General features: G+C 34.2%; 1 protein-coding gene across 1 annotated transcript; it reads right to left on the reverse strand.

Moving 5' to 3' along the window:
- Positions 1–2231: 2231 nt before the first annotated feature.
- On the reverse strand, positions 2232–5141 carry Ppt1 (Palmitoyl-protein thioesterase 1). The gene is made up of 7 exons (XM_083088877.1): positions 4851–5141; positions 4108–4217; positions 3581–3708; positions 3336–3491; positions 3109–3226; positions 2581–2739; positions 2232–2501 (listed from the first exon to the last, which is right to left on the reverse strand). Exons 1-7 carry the CDS (start codon positions 4990–4992, stop codon positions 2376–2378), a joined length of 939 nt encoding a protein of 312 aa, XP_082945003.1. The 5' UTR covers positions 4993–5141; the 3' UTR covers positions 2232–2375.
- Positions 5142–12172: the final 7031 nt, after the last annotated feature.

The raw sequence follows: 12172 nt of genomic DNA on the forward strand, positions 1-12172 counted from the left end.
GTCTCCCGGAGACGTTTTATTTATTTAGACATTATATTATTGTATTTTATATATATTATATTATATTATATTATTTATTATTATATTTTATATATACTATTTAATATGAAATATAATATATAATCTACTCATATAATTTATATCCCAGCAACCGCCAAATAACAGTTATATTGTTGAGTAGGAAATTACAACTAACAATTATATAATTGTTATTTGGTGTTTGCTGGGATAATATTTTTGTACTAAATTATTTCCCAGCAAACACCAAATAACATTTATACAATTATTAGTTGTAATTTCCCACTAAACAATATAATTGTAACATGTTATGTAACTGTTATATAACATAATGTTATATAACTAACAATTATATAATTGTTATTTGGTGTTTGCTGGGATAATATTTTTATACTAAATAATTTCCCAACAAACACCAAATAACATTTATATAATTGTTAGTTGTAATTTCCCACTCAACAATATAATTGTAACATGTTATGTAACTGTTATATAACTGTTATATAACTAACAATTATATAACTGTTATATAACATACTGTTATATAACTAACAATTATATAAATGTTATTTGGTGTTTGCTGGGATAATATTTTTATACTAAATAATTTCCCAACAAACACCAAATAACATTTATATAATTGTTAGTTGTAATTTCCCACTCAACAATATAATTGTAACATGTTATGTAACTGTTATATAACATACTGTTATATAACTAACAATTATATAACTGTTATATAACTAACAATTATATAATTGTTATTTGGTGTTTGCTGGGATAATATTTTTATACTAAATAATTTCCCAACAAACACCAAATAACATTTATATAATTGTTAGTTATAATTTCCCACTCAACAATATAATTGTAACATGTTATGTAACTGTTACATAACATACTGTTTTATAACTAACAATTATATAACTGTTATGTAACATACTGTTATATAACAGTTATATAATTGTTATATAACATACTGTTATATAACTTTTGTTATATAACAATTATATAACTGTTATTTGGTGTTTGCTGGGTTCATTATATATCTTTTCTTCTAGACGACATAAAACAACCATGTTATAAATAATCAACCCCGAGATGTCCCGATTATTCGCAGACATCACGATTCTTAGCACCGCGTATCCCGGCTAAAGGATTAACGGCGCCAGGAAAATATTCATATAAAATATCGATATTTGGACGGTACACCCCCTCCCACCCTCCCACACGAGCAACACCTGTGTCCGCGCGTTGTAGAGAGGTATCGGCCGCGAATCTTCGCGTCGTCGTCGTCGTCGTCGTCATTTCGTTACCTTCGAAATATTAATCTTGGTCGCTTTCCTGGCAAACACACGTGCCCGCCTCCAATCTGTACGCCGACGACGATGACGACGACGATGGGAGGAAGAGGCACGAAAACGAACATTGTGCGCGCACGCCATAACAGCGTAGCAATAACAGCGTTCCATTATATGTAGCTACACCGCGAGCGGGCGAGATTGCAAAACATGCCTAGATTAATGTTTTCTCATCCCGCGGCTTTGTTGCGCGACCGGGGGAAGGGGTGGCGGGGGGGAGGGGGCGCGGGCGGATGGTGGCGGCGCACCCTCCTGCCTCTTCCGCGTTTCCCTGTCGTCTCGCCTCCCCCACACCACCCCCCGGTCTATATACAATCGCGTCATGCGACAATGAACAGTACGAATTACGTTGCATTCTCTTTTGCGGAGTCTCCCTCCCCCTCCCTTTCTTTCTCTCTCTCTCTCTCTTCGATCGGCCCTTCGCGGTTTCGCGGCGCGTTATTATTCCGTCGAGAGAGAGAGAGAGTACAAACAGCATGGAATAATAAATCAGGAGATCTCGGAGTAAATAGGGAGGAGGACTGATACAGAATAAATTATGTCACAGATATATATACCTCAGGAATATTTCATAGATTTTTTTCTGTGAAATCTCATCCCTCTTCTCGTTGCAGGCTCTTGTTCTCAAGAAAGCATCAGCGTGAAAAAGTCGAGCAATAAGTTCATCAGAAAATTTCAAGCTTACTTTATACGTTTCATTCCTTTGTGAGTTTCCACAAAAATATATCATTAGAAAAAAATTTTGGAAGATACTTGATCTGGAAAGTAAATTATCAATATTCGATCAGGATAGAGAGGAAAGTGGAGAATTAGAAAGAGAGAGATTTTTTTTAATATAGTAGATAATTAATATAAAAAAAAGTAAAACTCAATTTTATTAAAAAAAAAGTTTGGTTCATATATATTTGTACGTCATTTTAGTCTAATTCTAGAGTATTTAAATTTTCTAATTCTAGAGTGTTTAAATAGATGGAATGTACAAGTATCCCTTCGAAATTACGCTAAATATTTTTTAACGATATTTTCGACGAACCAGGTGAGTGTGAATTGCAAGTGATCGCCAGGTAATGAGAGGAAGTGAATTTTGCCGGCTTCTTCCATCTCGTGTAATCCGAGCCGGTCCTACGAATCAGATAAAATAAGAAAAAAACATACGCATTAAATGATAACATATTTCAACATCGATTATACGATTACATACCTGCAGATACAGATCGCTTTCCTGCAGAGTCTGTATCTCCTTCGCTTGACCAGATTTGTAGAATCCAAACCATTCCGACTCCGTTGGTTCGACCATTGTATCATTTTCGAATTTAACGAGAACTAAAGTTCGAAGCTTTTGAAGATTCTCCTTATATACCTGATGACAATAATAAATAAATTAATAAAATTAATAAAAGAGGATAAATTAATAAAATTAATGAAAGAAGGTAAATTAATAAAATTAATAAAAGAAGATAAATTAATAAAATTAATAAAAGAATGTAAATTAATAAAATTAATAAAAGAAGATAAATTAATAAAATTAATAAAAGAAGATAAATTAATAAAGAATATAAATTAATAGAAGGAAGATTAATCAATATATAACATTTGATCTATTTAATGACATCATTAAAATTACGTATCGAGGTATTTTAATAAGATACGTCATCTTTTTACAGTCATATCGATTAAAATTATGCTGTAATAGAATTTAAAATTTCAATGCATAATCATTCTCACGTACAGAGTTGATAGTATTTTCATTATTGATGTCGGCAAGGAAAACATTTTTGTTTCGGTATTCATCTTCTTGCAAGGGATCGTGCCAATAGGCAGCTTGTACTAAGGACTTTTGAATATACCTAGAGAAAAAATTGGATATAAAATACGTTTCTTTTTTTTTCTCTCTATTAAAAACAGATAAGTGCTAAGACTTAAGATTAATTGTAAATTTTCAAAGGTCATACGTACTCGAAATATGCGGCGTAACGCAGCATGCGTCTCATATAATTGCACAATCGAGATGTATCCGTACACTTTGGTATCCCGAAAACACCCTGATGCTGACCGCCTAAAGATATCAAATTCAGCATTGGCGGATCGGGGCATCTTTGGGCCACTGCTCGCCTTTCAATGGAGAAAATGAGACATGACTTTTTGCGTAAAAAATCTTAATCGAAATTATATTATCGTTGCAAGTAAATAAAGCAATTTACAGGAATTGAGACCCTTGAGAGAAGCCAATGGCGTTATATCCATTTTGAAGTCTTGTGTCTTGCGACAGTTGCTCACATACGTTTTTAATTTGCTCATTAATATTCCCAAAGTAGCCGTTCTCAACGTCCTAGATTAGAAAAAATATTATGTTTAAATTCTGCACTAAAACAGACATAAAATAAAGTAACGGAATAAAAATTATATATTTTTTTTATCTATACATTATTACCTTATGTTTTTATATATTTATAAAAATATTATATATTTTTTTATCTGTACATTTATTTATTCTAATTTGTTACTTCAATAATAGATGCTTTTATGAGACTTATATTGATGCTACTATTCGATAATCAGAAATTACCAGATAATATTCTTAATATATTATCTTTCTTTATTTTCTTTCTATCTCTCTATTCTTAACATATTATCTAATATATTTTTAAGATAAATATTTTATGCTAATATTTTATATAATATTTTTCTAATAAAATATGCTTTCGAATATGACACTTTTATGTCCAACCTCTATATCGTTATCTCCAATGCGTATAGATTTGACATAAACTCCAGGTATCTCATTCTGAAGAACATGTTGTATTTTTCCAAGACTGAAAGAGAAGCAGCAGCTATCACCTGCAAAAATATGCTTTAATTATTACAGTTAAATATTTCTGAAAATTCTGAAAAACAATGATTAATTAATTGTAAAATAGGAAATAATATTCTCTACAAAATTATAAAATAAAAATATGTAAAAAATTTTTTGCGCTTGGAAATATATTATCATATTTATTAATACGATATTAAAAAAAATAATATATTTAAGATACCTTGAATTAAAAAGTTTAATTAATTAATAAATTACAGAGTATATCCACAAATATAAACCTTGGCACAAAAGATATACATTTTATTTTAACTTGAAATATTCATATTTTAAGTTGACTTGATGTTTAATCAAGTGTACTTTAATCTTTAATTATAGAAAAAAATATTTATGTAAACTTTATTTTTAAGCGATAATAAAGATGTTTATGTGAAACAAATGTCGATAAACATATATATCGTTCTTTACGATAAGATTATAATTTTTTTAGAGTAAATATAGAGGAAAGAACGTTCTTTAAAATAAAATTAGATTGAATTAACATATTTGACGTGTGAAATTTTACACAAAAAAAAAAGTCACAGATATGATAAATATTGCAACTCGTCGGAAACAAACTAATAATAATCTGTAACGAAGACAGTCGCAATAAAACTCACCCATTCCGTGCCAAAGCACTATTGGCACCGGCGAATCGGTTTTTCCATCTTCTCCTTCGCGTAAACAATGACCGGTGTTCGCGGATAGGAATGTCAAGACGATAAAAATGCAGGCGCGAGTTATCGTCCACTTTTCCATCATTTCGCAATTTACGCTCGACTGTCAGTCGCGCTGACGTTTGTGAAACTGCTGTCAGGAATCTCGACTTCCGCAATATTTTTGCGACACCAGTTAATCATCGGTCGAACGCTCAGTCAGCTGAGCGTGACATTTGACAAGTCACATATGTTGATATGTATTTATCGACGACGACGCTCCATGCGGTCGTCAACGAAAACTTAATATAATACTCGCTCGATAATTCAGATTTCGTATTTATCTCGCGAGTTTTTTCCAGAATACAGGACATTTACCCGTAAACTATAATAGTTAACATCTACGCGAAAATAATGTAAATTATGTTTGATAAAAGTCACATATGCCAATAATGAATAATTTATGAAATATTGAAGATGGTTCTTTCTTATATTATACGTAATTTAAAAATAACGATATAGAATTTTAATATTTTATTACGCCATAAAAACTCAACAAAGGATTCAATAAATCGGATCTCACACTTTTTTGATAAAAAGAATAAATATTTAGTAAAAAAGAATGAATATCTTAACGAAGAAATTATTTCAAGTCTCATAATTCGAAAAATACTCAATAAAAAAGTACTTTATTATAGTGTTTTGGAAAGCTCTCAAGGTAAATTATAAGAATATCTAACAAAAAATTAAGGTTTCCACTTTAAAAATTCAAGATGACCTTCACGTGACCTTGACGACGCTGTTCAAAGTCATACTAATATTACTATGTAATGCGTCGCTTAAAACCTTATAACTTTTGTCTGAAACATTTTCCCATAGGACCACTATTTTCGGAAATAATTGGCCGTTTCCAGACTTTTAAACCACCCTGTATATGTATTAAAATATTTGACGCACCTCTCCCATACAGCACAGAATATTGCAGTAATATTGCGGCAATATTGCAATGTTGCTGCAATGTTACAACAATATTAATAATATTGCTGCAATAATGCAGCAATATTACAATGTTGCTGCAATATTGCAACAATATTAATAATATTGCCGCAATATTCTGTGCTGTATGGGCTATCCCGACAAAAACAGTTACGTCACATCCTCGTCGAATCCACGTATTTTACGTGGCTTACGTGGATGCAGATTTATCCACGAATTATCTACGTGGATACAACTTTCTTTTTTCATTATTACATCGAGGTACTTTATTCTCAAAATATCAATGTAGATTTCATGTGGATATTTCTATTGAAATTATGATTAATCATTCAACGACTCGGTATATTGTAATGTTAAAAGATATTTTATTAAAATTTTTCAATTGTAATTTTGTATCTGAAATATTTCAGAAATATACCTGCATCATGTTTTTTATAATTATATTATAATATTATAATATTTATATTTTATATAATATTGTATTTGCAATATTGTATTTGAAATCTTTCAGAAAGATAAAAAAGTTTGCTAAAAAAATGATTATATCTGTATGTTTCTAAATATGTAATAGTACATATGTATATAGAATATGCTTCCTCGCTTTGCCGCTATGCGGCGCTGCATCAAATTAGCTAACTCGTATTCAACTTTTCGTCATAAAGTGTATATAAAGAACTGATACTAACACGGTCCGAAGTTTATTTTTTCTTTTAAGGACCGTCTACGATGGAAGTAACATTGGTGGAGTGGACGGTGGAGTAAGGCGTAAGCGAATGGTTCTTTTCCATTTCGCATTACTCCTAGTCTTACGCCTTACTCCACCGTCCACTCCACCGATATTATTTTCATTGTAGACGGTCCTTTAGTCAGTTTAATTTAATAAACTGATTTAATTTAAAATAATTTGTTTAATAATCTGGATCGCTTGTTAGGATTCAGAATATGGAACAGATTATTTGAAATTAAACGGATAAATGGGAGATAGCCTATTTATTGCGTATATTAAAAATAAAATATAAATAAAAATAAAATTATTCTTATGGCCGAGTGTATGTATTTATATACTTTTATAAATGTCCAAGATATTCACTTATCAAAAATGAAGAAAATAATATGTCTCGAAAGTTCATGAAATTTTCACATAGATTCCACGTAGATTCTAGTACCGTTTTTGAGCGGATTATCCACTCGAATATCCACGTGGATTCAACGATATTAATCTACGTGGTAATAACGTGGATTTCACGTACTGTTTTTGTCGGGATACGTCAATCATGCTTAATCAATTATGGTATGATTGTACAAAATCTCAATCTCAATGAAGCGATGATGTGCAGTCTCTGCACGAAATGCGAAGCTTTATGGCTCAGCGACGTGAAAGCGCATCATCTCGTATCGCTCGTTGTTATTTCCGCGCATTAACGAATGCCATTCGTTCCCCGCGGTTGGCGGGCGGAAGAAACGGATCCAGGAGGGTTGCTCAGGCACTAGGAGCATCTCCCGTTCCCGGTGGCGGCGAAATGTTTGGGAGGAGGAGTGGCGAACCAGTGGCCGTTTTGTTTAGCGAATCGCCGCGATATCGGGGAGCACAATGCGCGATATCCGAGCCGCTTGTTCCGAGGATACATTGTTTCCGTTCTTCGGCCTTCCGTTCCGCGTATGGAAATGTGCAGTAATCACTTAAAGCGGATCTGAGACGAGACCACCGTCAAGAGACGAATGTAACGCGGGAAACTTGCCAGACCGGGAAAAGGCGCGATCTTACGTCAACACGTGGCTCTAGGTGATTGGTTATTTTCGTAATCGATGATTTTCGCGAGTAAGAGAGATATTGATGAAATTATTTAATAACTGTCACGAGAGATGGAATTGGAATGGAATTTATCGAGCTTTGACAAAAAATAATTTTTGAGATTTTCAAAATTATTAATCGGTATTTATTTAGGAAAAAATAATTATATATAATCACACACACACATGTATAATTATATGAATTTTAATAATTTCAAGTAAAAAGAAAAATTAGAGAGAAGAGCAATTAAAATTTAATAATCTGAATTAAACAAGAGCGAATTCAGTAATTTTTAAAACACAATACTATTATAATAATCAATTTTTTATATTACCGTGAAAGAAATCTCAATAACTATACTTTTAAAATTTAAATATTACAATATTTTACAATAGCAAAAAATGTGCAACATAAAAAGTTAATAACAAAAGCGATATTTTTAAGCGAATTTTGCGAAAAGAATTGAAAATGAAAGCAGTGGAAATCATAATAAATGGTAGGAATAGATGCGAATAAATAAGGACCGTAGAAGGGTTGAGTTGCAGAAGGAAATGAAGAAGGAAGAGATATAGAGAAGCAGAAGAAGAAGGAGTTCGATCGAGGGAATGATGAGAAGGAAGATCAACATATTAAAGAGATGGGCAACGAGAAACTGGCCAGTCCAATAGAAAGCAAATTAACCGGAAATCTTCCTGGTAATATTCAGGATGTGTTTGCGGCGAAGAAATTTCCTCGCGGAATTTCTCACGCAAAATATTTGAAGATGCTACGCAAATTCGTCAAATTAATCCACCATTTATTGCAATTTAATTATATAATAATAATAATAATAATAATAATAATAATAATAATAATAATAATAATAATAATAATAATAATAATAATAATAATAATAATAATAATAATAATAATAATAATAATAATAATATATATATATATATATATATATATATATATATATATATATTTCTTTATTTTTTTAATATAAAGATGTTTTTTTTATAATTTCTATTATTTCGTAAAATAGATAGTCACTTTAAAAGCACCCTGTATATAGAAAGAATTCTTTATATATACACACGCGCGCGCACAAATGTATACAGGGTGGACCATTTTAACCTTTAATGGAGAATAACTCGAAAACCAAGCCCGGGAGAGAAAAATGTTTCAGACAAAAGTTGTTTGGTTTCGAGGGGGCCATAAGATGGTATCATTGGTTTGACCTTGAAGAGTTATTTGAAGGTCACATGAAGGTCACCTTCAATTTCTTAAACGGAACCTACTATTTGTCATTGCATATTCTTGTAGCTTATCTCGAGAGCTTTCCAAAACACTATAATTAAGTACCTTTTCGTTAAGTACTTTTTGAGTTATGAGGCTTGAAATAATTTCTTAATTTTACATAAACCGTAAAATATCTTGTAAAATATTCATTTTTCGATTATCTTACCTTAATACTTTTACGTACAAAATAATGAGAGGAATCAACTGGTGTAAAAAAAACACATAGTTGTTTTGAAGAAAAAATATGTAATTTGCAATTAACAATTCCTTATTTTTTCTTAAAAACAACTATGTGTTTTCTTTACACCAATTGATTCCTCTCATTATTTTGTACATAAAAGTATTAAGGTAAGATAATCGAAAAATGAATATTTTACAAGATATTTTACGGTTTATGTAAAATTAAGAAATTATTTCAAGCCTCATAACTCAAAGAGTACTTAATGAAAAGGCACTTAATTATAGTGTTTTGGAAAGCTCTCGAGATAAGCTACAAGAATATGCAATGACAAGTAGTAGGTTCCGTTTAAGAAATTGAAGGTGACCTTCATGTGACCTTCAAATAACTCTTCAAGGTCAAACCAATGATACCATCTTATGGTCCCCTCGAAACCAAACAACTTTTGTCTGAAACATTTTTCTCTCCCAGGCTTGGTTTTCGAGTTATTCTCCATTAAAGGTTAAAATGGTCCACCCTGTATAATAATACATATAATAAATAATAAATTCTCTCTCAATATACAGGATGTTCCTAAAGTGACTATCTATTTTGTGAAATAATATAAAAACACCTACTATTATAAAAAAATTATAAATATAATACTTTTAATAAATATAACATCTTTAGGGCACGCAAATATATTTACGTTTAAATACATACTTTATCGACCTAATTTAATTATTAATTTCTATGTATGACTATCAATATCAGATCAATTCTCAAAGCGATCAATTTGGTATATTGGCTTCATGAAATACAAGCAATTGAATCTTCATAAATGCATGAATCTGTAGAATCATGGACATTATGCCAATACAATTTTTTTTAAATACCGTTAATTGCACCAAAATAGACAGTCACTTTAGAAACATCTTATAAATGTTTTACGTTTTTTTCGTCTTTTATCATGTGGCCATAATCACGAAATATAAATCGTTATCAAACTTTGTCAAGCATTGAATAAAATTTTTCCACATCAATCTCCGCCTTTCACAGCAGAATTTATGAGCAAAAATATCAGGAAACACATCACGAGAGAAGAAAAAAGATAACGAGATGAAGTAATATTTTGGACATCCCGTATGTATTATATATCTTCGCAAAACGCGAGCGATCGACTGAATAGAGAAGATACACGCATATCCTGAAGGGGTCTCGAGGAAACGGAGAATTTTCTCTTCGGAAGAGAAAAAAGGAACCGACGAGCGAAAATTCAATGAGCGACCGAAGGATCGCGGATCGAACATCATCGCGAGACGCGAAGGAGGGAAAGGGGGATGACCCCTTTACCCCTTTAACGGTGATGCACCGTCACCTCCTCCCTCCTCCCTTCGCATCCCTCTCTTTTCCAACTCTCCGCGCGCTTCTACATTCACCTCCCCCGGCCACCCTCCCACCGCCCCTTTCCCTCCTTCCGCGGCGTAATGAATCCAGTTTGTCGAACTCCACCGCCTTCTCTCTTCGCCGGGGGGCGGGGAGGCGGGAGGCGGGGGCCGGGGGAGAGAGATTTTCCGACCGTCCTAACCGTCCGTCCGGATACGTACACATTCATCCCTAACCATTCCGTTCGCATCGGTAACTGCGCCGCGCTTATACACTACACGTGAACCACACTGTGCTTTTCGGTGTCACTCCCCCCGCCCGCCCTCCCCGCCCCCCCCCGCGACGGTGGCCAACCCGCGCAGTCATTTCGCATCTCTCCTATCCCATCGTCCTCCCGCTATCTCGCCTCCTCCTCCTCCTCCCCCTCTTCCTCCTCCCACCCCTCCACCCACCGCCCACCGCCCACCGCGCGCTATATACGCAGCGCCCGCGCGCTTCCCGATGTACCGTAATTACATCGAGCTCCCTTGACGATGGCCCGGGAGAGAGTGCAGAGAGGATTCTAATTAATCAGCTAGCCGCACCGCGCGCGAATCGTTCCCGGCACACGCTGCGGCACGCCTATAGGTTGACCGTCGACCAAAGCCCGACCGTAGACGCGGGGAGAGGGAGGGGGAGGCTCTCTTCCAGCCGCCCTGTCCCTCCCCCCGCCCTCCCTGTCCAGCCAACGTTGTTAACCCTTAGTTGGTCGCGTAGCATAATTAGTCATGGTACTAATGATACCGATCTCTGTGTATATGTGTGTGGGAAACGGGATTTCCCCGTTGAACTCATTTTATTCTTTTATTATCTAAATTCGGACATATTGCGCGTATGTATTCCCAGGAAACACCAAGTAACAGTTGTATAATTATTAGATATAATTTCCCACTCAGCAATATAATTGTTATTTAACACATAATAGATATATAACATGTAACAGTTATATTGTTGAGTGGGAAATTATAACTAACCCAGACAGCACAAAAAGGCCAAAAGATCTCTTAAAGACGTCTAGAGGACTTCAAGACATCTTTAAGTCGTCTTTTAGATGTCTTTTGGACATGTGTGCTGTCTGGGAACAGTCATATAACTGTTACTTGGTGTTTGCTGGGTTATGTAACGACAAAAGGAGAATTGCATGTGGAAACTTAAATTAGCGACGATGGAGGAACTATAGGGAATAGCAGCAGAAGAGGGTGAAGGAAGCTCTCTGTTGTTTCAAATGAGGTTCTCTGAAGTTAAACATCCCAAATATCGCGTATAAGAGCGATCTTACAATGAGCAACGTATAAATCTGCATCATCCCTCTAGGTTTCAGAACCGAGATATTTCAGCAAGCGCGAGCCGATATTTTTAATCAGTAATAGCATCTCCGGAAGAGAGGGTTCTCGATTATATATCATTTATATCAGAGAGACCGGCCTAAATTCGCAACATCCGGAACACGCAACGAAGGGTTAATCGGCTCATGGAAAACGAAGAAAATCGACGTTCTTTGTTGCCGCTTTATTCCCCGGCGGCCTTTCACCGGATCTTCATCGCCCCTTTCCGAGAGAGAAGGAGAAAGGGAGAAAGAGGGAGGGAGGGAGATTTCGGGCAACACTGGTTTCGGGCAATAATTACTCGTCG

This window comes from Camponotus vicinus, unplaced genomic scaffold (assembly GCF_025532165.1).
Source record: "Camponotus vicinus isolate PSW18456_S1 unplaced genomic scaffold, iyCamVici1.0 SCAF_14, whole genome shotgun sequence".
Classification (NCBI taxonomy): Eukaryota; Metazoa; Arthropoda; class Insecta; order Hymenoptera; family Formicidae; genus Camponotus; species Camponotus vicinus.

Bases quoted from the DNA above. Each gene is read 5' to 3' on its own strand.
- Ppt1 (XM_083088877.1), bottom strand. From the start codon at position 4,992: ATGATGGAAAAGTGGACGATAACTCGCGCCTGCATTTTTATCGTCTTG. The intron at 3,709-4,107 runs GTTGGACATAAA...TTTCTAATCTAG, and splicing joins TTGGAGATAACGATATAGAG to GACGTTGAGAACGGCTACTT. The intron at 3,227-3,335 runs GTACGTATGACC...TTTTTTCTCTAG, and splicing joins CGTTACGCCGCATATTTCGA to GTATATTCAAAAGTCCTTAG.